This window comes from Oncorhynchus gorbuscha, linkage group LG19 (genome assembly GCF_021184085.1).
Source record: "Oncorhynchus gorbuscha isolate QuinsamMale2020 ecotype Even-year linkage group LG19, OgorEven_v1.0, whole genome shotgun sequence".
NCBI classification, from domain to species: Eukaryota; Metazoa; Chordata; class Actinopteri; order Salmoniformes; family Salmonidae; genus Oncorhynchus; species Oncorhynchus gorbuscha.
In genome coordinates, this window is record NC_060191.1 from 72,131,924 (window position 1) to 72,147,676 (window position 15,753).

The 15,753-nt window shown below is 45.2% G+C and overlaps 1 protein-coding gene across 1 annotated transcript; it reads right to left on the reverse strand.

The window, feature by feature from the left end:
* Positions 1 to 6,550: 6,550 nt before the first annotated feature.
* LOC124005680 (extracellular calcium-sensing receptor) lies at positions 6,551 to 10,443 on the reverse strand. The gene is made up of 6 exons (XM_046315128.1): positions 10,304 to 10,443; positions 9,906 to 10,191; positions 8,854 to 9,678; positions 8,536 to 8,757; positions 8,245 to 8,368; positions 6,551 to 7,745 (listed from the first exon to the last, which is right to left on the reverse strand). Exons 1-6 carry the CDS (start codon positions 10,420 to 10,422, stop codon positions 6,859 to 6,861), a joined length of 2,463 nt encoding a protein of 820 aa, XP_046171084.1. The 5' UTR covers positions 10,423 to 10,443; the 3' UTR covers positions 6,551 to 6,858.
* Between the last annotated feature and the right edge of the window lie 5,310 nt (positions 10,444 to 15,753).

Here is a 15,753-nt window from a genome sequence, read left to right on the forward strand (position 1 = left end):
TTTTTCAGGCATTAGTTAATGATGTTCTGAGAGACATGCTGAACATCTTTGTTTTTGTCTACCTTGACGATATCCTGATTTTTTCACCGTCACTCGAGATTCATGTTCAGCACGTTCGACGTGTTCTCCAGCGCCTTTTAGAGAATTGTCTCTACGTGAAGGCTGAGAAGTGCTCTTTTCATGTCTCCTCCGTTACTTTTCTCGGTTCCGTTATTTCCGCTGAAGGCATTCAGATGGATTCCGCTAAGGTCCAAGCTGTCAGTGATTGGCCCGTTCCAAGGTCACGTGTCGAGTTGCAGCGCTTTCTAGGTTTCGCTAATTTCTATCGGCGTTTCATTCGTAATTTCGGTCAAGTTGCTGCCCCTCTCACAGCTCTTACTTCTGTCAAGACGTGTTTTAAGTGGTCCGGTTCCGCCCAGGGAGCTTTTGATCTTCTAAAAGAACGTTTTACGTCCGCTCCTATCCTCGTTACTCCTGACGTCACTAGACAATTCATTGTCGAGGTTGACGCTTCAGAGGTAGGCGTGGGAGCCATTCTATCCCAGCGCTTCCAGTCTGACGATAAGGTTCATCCTTGCGCTTATTTTTCTCATCGCCTGTCGCCATCTGAACGCAACTATGATGTGGGTAACCGCGAACTGCTCGCCATCCGCTTAGCCCTAGGCGAATGGCGACAGTGGTTGGAGGGGGCGACCGTTCCTTTTGTCGTTTGGACAGACCATAAGAACCTTGAGTACATCCGTTCTGCCAAACGACTTAATGCTCGTCAAGCTCGTTGGGCGTTGTTTTTCGCTCGTTTCGAGTTTGTGATTTCTTACCGTCCGGGTAGCAAGAACACCAAGCCTGATGCCTTATCCCGTCTTTTTAGTTCTTCTGTGGCTTCTACTGATCCTGAGGGGATTCTTCCTTATGGGCGTGTTGTCGGGTTGACAGTCTGGGGAATTGAAAGACAGGTTAAGCAAGCACTCACGCACACTGCGTCGCCGCGCGCTTGTCCTAGTAACCTTCTTTTCGTTCCTGTTTCTACTCGTCTGGCTGTTCTTCAGTGGGCTCACTCTGCCAAGTTAGCTGGTCATCCCGGTGTTCGAGGCACTCTTGCTTCTATTCGCCAGCGCTTTTGGTGGCCGACTCAGGAGCGTGACACGCGCCGTTTCGTGGCTGCTTGTTCGGACTACGCGCAGACTAAGTCAGGTAACTCTCCTCCTGCCGGTCGTCTCAGACCGCTTCCCATTCCTTCTCGACCATGGTCTCACATCGCCCTAGACTTCATTACCGGTCTGCCTTTGTCTGCGGGGAAGACTGTGATTCTTACGGTTGTCGATAGGTTCTCTAAGGCGGCACATTTCATTCCCCTCGCTAAACTTCCTTCCGCTAAGGAGACGGCACAAATCATCATCGAGAATGTGTTCAGAATTCATGGCCTCCCGTTAGACGCCTTTTCAGACAGAGGCCCGCAATTCACGTCACAGTTTTGGAGGGAGTTCTGTCGTTTGATTGGTGCGTCCGTCAGTCTCTCTTCCGGGTTTCATCCCCAGTCTAACGGTCAAGCAGAGAGGGCCAATCAGACGATTGGTCGCATACTACGCAGCCTTTCTTTCAGAAACCCTGCGTCTTGGGCAGAACAGCTCCCCTGGGCAGAATACGCTCACAACTCGCTTCCTTCGTCTGCTACCGGGTTATCTCCGTTTCAGAGTAGTCTGGGTTACCAGCCTCCTCTGTTCTCATCCCAGCTTGCCGAGTCCAGCGTTCCCTCCGCTCAAGCGTTTGTCCAACGTTGTGAGCGCACCTGGAGGAGGGTGAGGTCTGCACTTTGCCGTTACAGGGCACAGACTGTGAGAGCCGCCAATAAACGTAGGATTAAGAGTCCAAGGTATTGTTGCGGCCAGAGAGTGTGGCTTTCCACTCGCAACCTTCCTCTTACGACAGCTTCTCGTAAGTTGACTCCGTGGTTCATTGGTCCGTTCCGTGTCTCCCAGGTCGTCAATCCTGTCGCTGTGCGACTGCTTCTTCCACGACATCTTCGTCGCGTCCATCCTGTCTTCCATGTCTCCTGTGTCAAGCCCTTTCTTCGCACCCCCGTTCGTCTTCCCTCCCCCCTCCCGTCCTTGTCGAGAGCGCACCTATTTACAAGGTACGTAGGATCATGGACATGCGTTCTCGGGGACGGGGTCACCAATACTTAGTGGATTGGGAGGGTTACGGTCCTGAGGAGAGGAGTTGGGTTCCGTCTCGGGACGTGCTGGACCGTTCACTGATTGATGATTTCCTCCGTTGCCGCCAGGATTCCTCCTCGAGTGCGCCAGGAGGCGCTCGGTGAGTGGGGGGGTACTGTCATGTTTTGTCTTATATTGTCTTGTCATTTTGCTTTTCCTTCTGTTCGTTTTCCCCCTGCTGGTCTTTTTAGGTTCGTTCCCTTTTTTCTCTCTCCCTCCCTCTCTCTCTTCTCTCTATCGTTCCGTTCCTGCTCCCAGCTGTTCCTATTCCCCTAATCAATCATTTAGACTTTCCACTCCTGTTTCCTATCTTTTCCCCTGATTAGAGTCCCTATTTCTCCCCTTGTTTTCCGTTTCTGTCCTGTCGGATCCTTGTATATTGTTCACCGTGCTGTGTCTTTGTATCGCCCTGTCGTGTCGTGTTTCCCTCAGATGCTGCGTGGTGAGCAGGTGTCTGAGTCTGCTACGGTCACGTGCCTTCCCGAGGCAACCTACAGTTTACGATCGAGTCTCCAGTCTGTTCTCGTCATTACGAGTGGAATTGTTTTTTATGCTTTATTTACCGCTCCGATTTGTCTAGGAGTATTGCATATTTCCTTTACTGGATTAAAGACTCTGTTTTCGCCAAGTCGCTTTTGGGTCCTCATTCACCTGCATAACAGGGAGTCTCGTGAGTGAAAACATGCGAAGTTCATCAAAGGTAAATTATTTAATTTGATTGCTTTTCTGATTTTCATGACAAGGTTGCCTGCTGCTAGCAAGGCATAATGCTATGCTAGTCTATGATAAACTTACACAAATGCTTGTCTAGCTTTGGCTGTAAAGCATATTTTGAAAATCTGAGATGACAGGGTGATTAACAAAAGGCTAAGCTGTGTTCCAATATATTTCACTTGTGATTTTCATTAATAGGAAGATTTTCTAGGAAGATTTGTGTCCGATGCGTTATGCTAATTAGTGTCAGGCGATGATTTCGCTCCCGGACCCTGGTTTGAGAGTCACAATATCTTTATCAATGTTTATTATGAGTATTTCTGTAAATTGATGTAATATCATCGCATGTTTTAGAACTACTGAACATAATGCGCCAATATAAACTCATGTTTTTGATATAAATATGCACTTTATCAAACAACACATACATGTATTGTGTAACATTAAGTCCTATGAGTGTCATCTGATGAAGATCATCAAAGGTTAGTGATTCATTTTATCTCTATTTCTGCTTTTTGTGACTCCGCTCTTTGGCTGGAAAAAATGGCTGTGTTTTTCTGTGGCTTGGTGGTGACCTACCCAAAGAGGGCAATGTCATGACCGAACGACAACACCTTTTCCCCCTCAGGAGACTGAAAAGATTTGGCATGAGTCCCCAGATCCTCCAAAAATTCTACAGCTGCATGGATTGACCTTCTTTTTTGAACCTTTATTTAACTAGGCAAGTCAGTTAGAAATATACACTTCTTCTTAATGCAACCGCTGTGTTACATTTATTTTTAACATTACAGAATTTGTTCACTAGGCTATAATATGAGACGGCGCTCAGACATTAGCAGTATGTCTCCTCTAGGTTGGAGTCCACAGAAACACATAATTACCACATAAATATTCCCTTACCTTTGATGTTCTTCGATCAGAAGACATGGAAGGAGTCATACTTACCAAAAACTGCATTTGGCTTTCAAGTCTGTGTCTTTGGGTTATCAAACGCGACAAATTCCGTCTGAAATGCAGCCAAAATTCTAGTGGATGCGCATCAAAACTTCAAAATTACATATGATATGTCGACTAAACTGGTCAAACTAAGTGCAGAATCAAGCTTAAGGATGATCTAAACATGCAAAACAAATATCAGCTCGAACAGACAAACCGACATCGTTTGGTGAATCCTGGAACAAAGACCCGACGCGCGCATGAGAGTACATGTATTTTCTCGTGACCCGAAGATTTTAGCCCGCCAAAGGGCGAGGGAGCGCGCGATTCTCACAATGAAATGCCCCATTGAAAGGAAACATCGCGCTGAAGAGATAGAAACTGTTCCCAGATCCGTAGCTGGTTGGGAAGGGTGGGGGCGATGACGTCAAAGTTGGCCCAACTTTTCAGATGACAAGAGAGAGTTTGGGAGAATGGCTGCCCTGAGAGTTCTGCTTTACATACAGACATAATTTGAACGGTTTTAGAAGCTTTAGAGTGTTTTCTATTCAATAATAATTATTATATGCATATATTAGCAATTTTGGACAGATGTTTTTTTCTGTTTACTATGGGCACGCAATTCCTCCAAAGGGGGCAGTATTCTGCCTAGCCCTATTTTCAATGACGGCCTAGTGGGTTAACTGCCTGTTCAGGGGCAGAACGACAGATTTGTACCTTGTCAGCTCAGGGGTTTGAACTTGCAACCTTCCGGTTACTAGTCCAACACTCTAACCACTAGGCTACGCTGCCGCCCCAAGACCTGTTGCATCATCGCCTGGTATGGCAACTGCTCGGAATCTGACCTTAAGGCGCTACAAAGGGTAGGGTGTACAGCCCAGTACATAACTGGGGCCAAGCTTCCTGCCATCCAAGGACCTATATAATAGGCACTGTCAGAGGAAATTCTAGAGGTGAAAAAAACGCACATCTATTTAGGCAAGGTGCTGGCTAGCGGAGTGGAACACTTAAAAACATAAAGGAGAGCCGCGCACTCTAGGAGCTCAGATGTAAAAATGTTTATGTCCAACGTTTCGACAAGAAAGTTGTCTTCATCAGGGTATAATGACAAACACTGTGAGATGACTCATTTATATAGTGTCAAAAGACACACAGGTGTCTGTAATCATGGCTGGGTGTGGCCTGATATCTTTGGTTGATTCTCATATATTAAAATAGCATTAAAAAAACATAAATGGACAGCGTACGATCATAGATCCAATTTGGCTACATCAGAGGAAAGCCCATAAAATTGTCAGAGATTCCAGTCACCAAAGTCATAGACTGTTTTCTCTGCTACCAGACTCTGCTACCAGACCCACGATGCGTTCGGAAGTCAATGATCAGAATACTATGATCAGAATACTAAAGCTGCATGAACTGTGAAGCCTAGACAAACTTGAATCCAATTAATGAATCAGTTGATAGCAAAGGATGACACATTGCTATGCAATGATTCCTTATCAGTATGTATAATCAATATACACTACATGACCAAAAGTATGTGGACACTGCTTGTCGAAACATCTCGTTCCAAAATCATTGGCTTTAATATGGAGTTGGTCTCCACTTTGCTTATGTAACAGCCTCCACTCTTCTAGGAAGGCTTTCCACTAGATGTTGGAACATTGCTGCAGGGACTCGCTTTCATTCAGCCACAAGAGCCTTACACGAACCCAAACCGAAGACCATTAGTGTTGGGCGATTAGACCTGGCTCGCAGTCAGCGTTCCAGTTCATCCCAAAGGTGTTCGATGGGGTTGAGGTCAGGACTCTATGTAGGACAGTCAAGTTCTTCCTCACCGATCTCGACAAACCATTTCTGTATGGACCTCGCTTTTTGTCATGCTGAAACAGGAAAAGGATTTCCCCAAACTGTTACCACAAAGTTGGAAGCACAGATTCAGATTCATCACTCCAGAGAACACGTTTCCACTGCTCCAGAGTCCAATGGCGGCGAGCTTTACACCACTCCAGCCGACACTTGGCATTGTGCATGGTGATCTTAGGTTTGTGTGCGGCTGCTCGGCCATGGAAACCCATTTCATGAAGCTTTCGACAAAAGTTATTGTGCTGACATTACTTCAAGAGGCAGTGTGGAACTCAGAACTAGGTAGTGAGATTTTTAAGGGCTTAAGCACTCGGTGGTCCCTGTGAGCTTGTGTGACCTATCACTTCGCGGCTGAGCTATTGTTGCTCCTAGACTTTTCCACTTCAATAACATCACTTACAGTTGACCAGGGCATCTCTAGCAGTGCATATGCATGACAAACTGACTTGTTGGAATGGTGTCATCCTATGATGGTGCCACATTGAAAGTCACTGTGCTCTTCAGTAAGGCCATTCTACTGCCAATGTTTGTCTATGGAGATTGCATGACTGTGTGCTCTATTTTATACACCTGTCACCAATGTGTCACCAATGGGTGTGGCTGAAATATATCTGAATCCACTCATTTGAAGGGGTGTCTACATACTTTTGTATATATAGTTTATTTTATTAGTAATAACGTTTGTAATACATTCTCCACTGAGTTATGAGCAATATTGACCATGTACCATATGCTAAATATTTATCTAAGGTTAGGAAGAAGTTATTTTGAAATAAAACAGGACAATCTTCATGAGATTTTATGATGAGTTACTGTATGTATAAACATTTGACTTATCTGCACAGATCTTGGTAAAACAAGTATATACTGTAATTAAACAAGCAGTACACAGAAGGCTGAGTAGTACTCCCTTTGCTCAGCAGCAGCAGGGGGAATGAAAAAGGATACAGTATTTGACAAGTAGTGTAGTACAGAAAATACATATTTTTCAAACGTGATTATTTAGCACTCAGCAATCTGCGAAGACATTTCTTTAAAGTGCTAGCTACACGAAAGAAAAGCTAATTTAATAATCAAGTGATACATATTTTAATAGCCACAGCTGAGCACGGCACAAGTGTTTGTTTCAAGTCCTCCCCATGACATGTTTCTTGGTATTTTTCTCTGGTTTTATAAAAAGTATATAACATTTTGGAGCAAAAATACAAATCAATAATCCAAAGGTGGAAGACAGAATAGCAAAGATCTCCACAGCTACAGTGAACTTCCCAGGAGAGCTGACATAAGCTGGGATAAAGGTGATCCAGACTGCACAGAATATGAGCATGCTGAAGGTGATGAATTTGGCCTCGTTGAAGTTATCCGGCAGCTTTCGAGCCAGAAAAGCCAGAACCAAGCATATCCCTGCAAGAAAACCTATATATCCCAACACTGCATAGAATGCAGTCTCGGAACCAGTATTACATTCTAGAACTATCTTCCTATGACTATATCTGAAGTCCCTGTAAGGTGGGTTCAGGTTTAGCCAGAGCACACAGATAAATATCTGAACCACGGTGCAGGAGCACACGATGATCCTCTGCTGGGAGGGCCCAAACTTCCCTGCCACGCTGTTGCCGGGCAGGGTAGCCCTGAAGGCTGTTACCACCACGATAGTCTTGCCCAGCATGCAGGAGATGCAGAGGGCAAAGGTCACCCCGAAGGCGGTGTGGCGCAGCATGCAGGTCCAGGCGGTGGGCCTGCCGATGAAGGTGAGGGGACAGAGGAAGCACAGGAAGAGAGAGAACAGCAGTAGAGAGCTCAGCTCAGAGTTACTGGCCTTGACCACTGGTGTGTCCTTATAGTGGATGAACACCAGCATAGTGGCAAACGACAGGCAGGCCCCAAGCAGGGACACCATAGTAAGAGCGATTCCCATTGGTTCGTGGTAAGACAGGAACTCTACTGTTTTCAGGATGCATTGGTCCCTCCCGTCAGTGGACCAGTACTCCTGTGGACAGGGGCTACAGTCCGCTGCTCCTGAATAACTCACACACAACACCGGCTTATAGTTCATTAACAGCACAAATTAGTTTTCATTTTGACTGTTGATAACTGTTGATATTGCAGTGTGTTGACTGTAAACCTACCTGTTGATAGTGCAGTGTGTTGACTGTAAACCTACCTGTTGATATTGCAGTGTGTTGACTGTAAACCTACCTGTTGATAGTGCCGTGTGTTGACTGTAAACCTACCTGTTGATATTGCAGTGTGTTGACTATAAACCTACCTGTTGATAGTGCCGTGTGTTGACTGTAAACCTACCTGTTGATAGTGCAGTGTGTTGACTGTAAACCTACCTGTTGATATTGCAGTGTGTTGACTGTAAACCTACCTGTTGATATTGCAGTGTTGACTGTAAACCTACCTGTTGATATTGCAGTGTGTTGACTGTAAACCTACCTGTTGAAATTGCAGTGTGTTGACTGTAAACCTACCTGTTGATAGTGCCGTGTGTTGACTGCTGGCTTACCCGTTGCATTGGCTATTGTTCCATCAGCACAGGGGATGCAATCAAAACAGCAGATAGATTTTCCTTTGATTTGGGCTTTTCTGGTTCCAACAGGGCAGATTTGAGAGCACACTGCTACAGGAATCTAATGAGGAAAGTAAATATGTATAGTAGTGGTATTATATTATATTGTTATTTGTAGTAGTAGTATACATGTTCTCAATTTTCCATTCAAATACTGTCAATAAATAAATTATTGTAATTAATCTTTCTACCCTAAATATTCTGTCAAAGGTGTGTTGCTATAGCTACCAGTTTCCCTGTCCTCCAGACTATGCTATTTTCCTGGATGCTGAGCTCGTAGGCCTGGTTAGCAGCTAAGCCAAAATGGCCCACAGTCACATGCTGCACCTGCCCTGCCCTCAGCTGCCAGTTGATGACGTCATACGAGGCAGGGGGGTCTCCATTTTCGTCAAAGAACACAGCCTCACCGAATTGATTTATGAAATGCACAGTCTTCAGTTGATCACTGACCTATCGATTAGAAGAAGGAGAAAGATTAATGTTTTTGTATGAATAGTAGTAGGACAAGAAAAAAGCCAATGCTTTTCATCCCCCTCCTCAGCTCACCTCATTAGGCTGTATCTGTGATAGATTTACACATGGTCTCATAGTGCCTTCCCTTTCTTTTTTGCAAAATATTAAGTGATGAAGGGCGTGTGCAACAGCATACACTGCCTTATACACATTATAAGACACTCTCAGCTGTGTGACATTGAAGAACAGATCCTGTGAGTCCACAAGTGTCTCTGCTCCAGTACACGTCTTTCTGCTCCTCTCAGAGACTGAGGGCTCACTGGCTGAGAGAGGCCGACAACCCACCATCTTCTCCCAGAAATCACTCACAAAGGCAGCCTTTCGATCTGTGTATGGACTGATGCCCATGAGAAAGTGTCGTAGCTTTGGGATGGCCGTCTTCCGCACCACAAATCCTATGGCACCGCCGAAAGAGCTGTATATTTCAGGGGTGGAGGGCCGGGCTGCTGTGATCCAAGCCTCGCTGGCGATCCACTGAATGTGCGTTATGTTCTGCCTCACCACCTCCCTCATCAGAGGGTAAAGGTCACCCTCAGGAACAAATGACAGGATGACTTGGACTGTTGATTGTTTGATCATGTCCACCACATCAAGGATTTTACTGCTTGGGTAGGTTCGTAACACTGTCCCAACGAACGCAATGCAAACCCCAAGTTTTTTAACCTCTTCAGTGAAGGCTTGGACCCCATTCCGGCCATAGTCATTATCGGACTGTATCGCCCCAATCCAAGTCCAGCCAAAGTGCTTGACCAGGGCTGCTAAAGCCTTTGCCTGATGGTAGTCGCTGGGGATGGTGCGGAAGAATGTGGGGTATTTACCTTTATCACTCAGACATGCACATGTAGAGAAGTAACTGACCTGATAAAATGCAGAAAAAAAATAAAATAATAATAGGACGAAGAAGAAAGTCAATGAAAAGCTTTCTATCTTTACTCTAAGTATTATTTTTGATTTAAAAGCTTTACATTTATGCAAACACATCACACACCTGACATGCAAACATTACAGGATATCAAGTGCATCGGTATTGTACACCTTTTCAATATAGCTAGACACCTGTCATAAATTAAGCATGTGGCTCTTACCATTGGCACTCTGAATGGTCCCAGTGTTCCAGCCACAGCCAGGGACTGAGAGGAGCCTGATTCAGCTATTAGGGCAGATATAGTAGGTAGGCATGGGGCAGTGGGCTCGATCTCCTCTCGACTGCTAACCAACGTCAGAGCAGCCCGTAAAGTATTGGTGGGAGATGCACACGAGTCAAGGATCCTGTAGCCTAGGGAGACGTTAGGTAGTAGACTACTGTCTTTGTTTATTTCATCAATCGCAAACATCATCACTTGGGTCCAGCGAAAGGCCCGCAAGTCAAATCTGCCAGAGCAGGTTTTCAGGAGAAGAAAAGGGTCAAAAAAGAGTTAATAATCAGAATGAACAGACAGACACACAACTGTTATCTCATGGTACAGAAGGGTGACACACTTACCCAGCACACTTCACTTTATCAGGCTCCTTCACAAAAGAGGCACTGCTGTCCTCTTGTTTGTTGAATACAGGGAAAATGCCCCCTATCATGACATCCCCTGCTTTGAACAAACTAGGCATGTCAAACCGGCCCAATAGTTCACAGGCAAACACTGTGTGGATGCAAAGCAATGGCAATGAGCCGAGTATGACCCTCTCTAGTCCACACATGATCGCTCAGCATCTTGTGACCGGGTTCCGTTCTATGTCTGGGCTTTATATACACCTCTGTTCCTGTTGGGGATGTGTGTGTGTGTGTGTGTGTGTGTGTGTGTGTGTGTGTGTGTGTGTGTGTGTGTGTGTGTGTGTGTGTGTGTGTGTGTGTGTGTGTGTGTGTGTGTGTGTGTGTGTGTGTGTGTGTGTGTGTGTGTGTGTGTGTGTGTGTGTGTGTGTGTGTGTGTTGGGGACAGGCAGGAGGTGTGCCCACTAGAATACATCCTTAGTGATGCTTCTCCCAGAGGGTTCAGCACTGGCATTCTTGGATTGGCACCACTTGGCAAAAATCGTGGGTACAACAATATGATATACACGTGGCTTAAAAGGGACTATAGAACAATAGAGAATAAAGAACCTATCTATTTCTATTGTAGAGGGGGACTAGAACCTTCAAAAACACGGAATTCTCAATAAAAACATTTTAACGGCTTTATGGACCAAAAAGCATGGTAGTAACACTTTACAGTAAGGATCTTTAAATAGCTACCACACATTTACAGTAAGGATCTTTAAATAGCTACCACACATTTACAGTAAGGATCTTTAAATAGCTACCACACATTTACAGTAAGGATCTTTAAATAGCTACCACACATTCACAGTAATGATCTTTAAATAGCTACCACACATTTACAGTAAGGATCTTTAAATAGCTACCACACATTCACAGTAATGATCTTTAAATAGCTACCACACATTTACAGTAAGGATCTTTAAATAGCTACCACACATTTACAGTAAGGATCTGTAAATAGCTACCACACATTTACAGTAAGGATCTTTAAATAGCTACCACACATTTACAGTAAGGATCTTTAAATAGCTACCACACATTTACAGTAAGGATCTTTAAATAGCTACCACACATTTACAGTAAGGATCTTTAAATAGCTACCACACATTTACAGTAAGTATCTTTAAATAGCTACCACACATTCACAGTAATGATCTTTAAATAGCTACCACACATTTACAGTAAGGATCTTTACATAGCTACCACACATTTACAGTAAGGATCTGTAAATAGCTACCACACATTTACAGTAAGGATCTTTATATAGCTACCACACATTTACAGTAAGGATCTTTAAATAGCTACCACACATTCACAGTAAGGATCTTTAAATAGCTACCACACATTTACAGTAAGGATCTTTAAATAGCTACCACACATTTACAGTAAGGATCTGTAAATAGCTACCACACATTTACAGTAAGGATCTTTATATAGCTACCACACATTTACAGTAAGGATCTTTAAAAAGCTACCACACATTTACAGTAAGGATCTTTAAATAGCTACCACACATTCACAGTAAGGATCTTTAAATAGCTACCACACATTTACAGTAAGGATCTTTAAATAGCTACCACACATTTACAGTAAGGATCTTTAAATAGCTACCACACATTTACAGTAAGGATCTGTAAATAGCTACCACACATTTACAGTAAGGATCTTTATATAGCTACCACACATTTACAGTAAGGATCTTTAAATAGCTACCACACATATAAGCTAACTTTACTGGATTTGACTTGGAAAAATGTATCTGAAGTTTATTTTAAGAAAAGCGAAGAATAGATTACAGTTTGTCCTGGCGAGGAACCATCTACCATCTACCACACATTCTGTCCACCATAAGTAAATTAGCTTAAAATAAATAATTCCCAATGTCAAATGTAGAACGTTCAAAATGTTGAACATAAAACCCCAACAATGATATATATTTCTTACTACTTTAACCATGGAGAGAGTTTAAAAATTCTTGCAATCAGGGGCGAGTGGGGTACGGAAGCAATCTTTCCTCATTGAAAACCATGCTTTTTAAAAATATTTTTTATTTTTTATTTTTTACCTGGATATCACTCGCCAGTCCAGCTTCCCTGCCCCATCCACCGCTGCCCCCTGGACACTGATCACTTGGCTACATAGCTGATGCACGCTGGACTGTCCATTAATCACGGTACTCCATTCTGCTTGTTTGTTTTATCTGTCGGCCCCGTTGCCTAGTCAACGCCATTTTACCTGCTGTTGTTGTGCTCGCTGATTAGCTGTTGTTGTCTCACCTACTGTTTTAGCTAGCTTTCCCAATTCAACACCTATGATTACTGTATGCCTCGCTGTATGTCTCTCTCAAATGTCAATATGCCTTGTATACTGTTGTTCAGGTTAGTTATCATTGTTTTAGTTCACAATGGAGCCCCTAGTTCCACTCTTCATACCCCTGATACCTCCTTTGTCCCACCTCCCACACATGCGGTGACCTCACCCATTACAACCAGCATATATTCTACCATGCCCAGAAACCTGCTCCTCTTATTCTCTGCCCCCAACGCTCTAGGCGACCAGTTTTGATAGCCTTTAGCCGCACCCTCATACTACTCCTTCTCTGTTCCGCGGGTGATGTGGAGGTAAACCCAGGCCCTGCATGCCCCCAGGCACCCTCATTTGTTGACTTCTGTGATCGAAAAAGCCTTGGTTTCATGCATGTCAACATCAGAAGCCTCCTCCCTAAGTTTGTTTTACTCACTGCTTTAGCACACTCTGCTAACCCTGATGTCCTTGCCGTGTCTGAATCCTGGCTCAACAAGGCCACCAAAAATTCAGAGATTTCCATACCCAACTATAACATCTTCCGTCAAGATAGAACTGCTAAAGGGGGAGGAGTTGCAGTCTACTGCAGAGATAGCCTGCAAAGTAATGTCATACTTTCCAGGTCCATACCCAAACAGTTCGAGCTACTAATTTTGAAAATCACTCTCTCCAGAAATAAGTCCCTCACTGTTGCCGCCTGCTACCGACCCCCCTCAGCTCCCAGCTGTGCCCTGGGAGCTTATTATTATTATATTATTATTTGTGAATTGATCGCCCCCCATCTAGCTTCAGAGTTTGTTCTGTTAGGTGACCAAAACTGGGATATGCTTAACACCCCGGCAGTCCTAAAATCTAAGACAGATGCCCTCAATCTCACACAAATCATCAAGGAACCCACCAGGTACAACCCCAACTCTGTAAGCAAGGGCACCCTCATAGACGTCATCCTGACCAACTGGCCCTCCAAATACACCTCCGCTGTCTTCAACCAGGATCTCAGCGATCACTGCCTCATTGCCTGTATCCGCTACGGAGCCGCAGTCAAACGACCACCCCTCATCACTGTCAAACGCTCCCTAAAACACTTCTGTGAGCAGGCCTTTCTAATCGACCTGGCCCGGGTATCCTGGAAGGACATTGACCTCATCCCGTCAGTTGAGGATGCCTGGTCATTCTTTAAAAGTAACTACCTCACCATTTTAGATAAGCATGCTCCATTCAAAAAATGCAGAACTAAGAACAGATACAGCCCTTGGTTCACTCCAGACCTGACTGCCCTCGAAAACATCCTGTGACGGACTGCAATAGCATCGAATAGTCCCCGCAATATGCAACTGTTCAGGGAAGTCAGGAACCAATACACGCAGTCAGTCAGGAAAGCTAAGGCAAGCTTCTACAGGCAGAAGTTTGCATCCTGTAGCTCCAACTCCAAAAAGTTATTGGACACCGTGAAGCCCATGGAGAACAAGAGCACCTCCTCCCAGCTGCCCACTGCACTGAGGCTAGGTAACACGGTCACCACCGATAAATCCATGATTATCGAAAACTTCAACAAGCATTTCTCAACGGCTGGCCATGCCTTCCGCCTGGCTACTCCAACCTCGGCCAACAGCTCCCCCCCCCCCCCCCCACAGCTCCTCGCCCAAGCCTCTCCAGGTTCTCCTTTACCCAAATCCAGATAGCAGATGTTCTGAAAGAGCTGCAAAACCTGGACCCGTATAAATCAGCTGGGCTTGACAATCTGGACCCTCTATTTCTGAAACTATCCGCCGCCATTGTCGCAACACCTATTACCAGCCTGTTCAACCTCTCTTTCATATCGTCTGAGATCCCCAAGGATTGGAAAGCTGCCGCAGTCATCCCCATCTTCAAAGGGGGGAGACACCCTGGACCCAAACTGTTACAGACCTATGTCCATCCTGCCCTGCCTATCTAAGGTCTTCGAAAGCCAAGTCAACAAACAGGTCACCGACCATCTCAAATCCCACCGTACCTTCTCCGCTGTGCAATCTGGTTTCCGAGCCGGTCACGGGTGCACCTCAGCCACACTCAAGGTACTAAACGATATCATAACCGTCATCGACAAAAGACAGTACTGTGCAGTCGTCTTCATCGACCTTGCCAAGGCTTTCGACTCTGTCAATCACCATATTCTTATCGGCAGACTCAGTAGCCTCGGTTTTTCGGATGACTGCCTTTCCTGGTTCACCAATTACTTTGCAGACAGAGTTCAGTGTGTCAAATCTGAGGGCATGCTGTCCGGTCCTCTGGCAGTCTCTATGGGGGTGCCACAGGGTTCAATTCTCGGGCCGACTCTTTTCTCTGTGTATATCAATGATGTTGCTCTTGCTGCGGGCGATTCCCTGATCCACCTCTACGCAGACGACACCATTCTATGTACTTTCGGCCCGTCATTGGACACTGTGCTATCTAACCTCCAAACGAGCTTCAATGCCATACAACACTCCTTCCGTGGCCTCCAACTGCTCTTAAACGCTAGTAAAACCAAATGCATGCTTTTCAACCGATCGCTGCCTGCACCCGCATGCCCGACTAGCATCACCACCCTGGATGGTTCCGACCTTGAATATGTGGACATCTATAAGTACCTAGGTGTCTGGCTAGACTGCAAACTCTCCTTCCAGGCTCATATCAACCATCTCCAATCGAAAATCAAATCAAGAGTCGGCTTTCTATTCCGCAACAAAGCCTCCTTCACTCACGCCGCCAAGCTTACCCTAGTAAAACTGACTATCCTACCGATCCTCGACTTCGGCGATGTCATCTACAAAATTTCTTCCAACACTCTACTCAGCAAACTGGAGGCAGTTTATCACAGTGCCATCCGTTTTGTCACTAAAGCACCTTATACCACCCACCACTGCGACTTGTATGCTCTAGTCGGCTGGCCCTCGCTACATATTCGTCGCCAGACCCACTGGCTCCAGGTCATCTACAAGTGCTAGGTAAAGCTCCGCCTTATCTCAGTTCACTGGTCCAGATGGCAACACCCATCCGTAGCACGCGCTCCAGCAGGTGTATCTCACTGATCATCCCTAAAGCCAACACCTCATTTGGCCGCCTTTCGTTCCAGTACT

Bases quoted from the DNA above. Each gene is read 5' to 3' on its own strand.
- LOC124005680 (XM_046315128.1), bottom strand. From the start codon at position 10,422: ATGCCTAGTTTGTTCAAAGCAGGGGATGTCATGATAGGGGGCATTTTC. The intron at 10,192-10,303 runs GTAAGTGTGTCA...CTGCTCTGGCAG, and splicing joins GATAAAGTGAAGTGTGCTGG to ATTTGACTTGCGGGCCTTTC. The intron at 7,746-8,244 runs GTAAGCCAGCAG...ATTCAGGAGCAG, and splicing joins AACAATAGCCAATGCAACGG to CGGACTGTAGCCCCTGTCCA.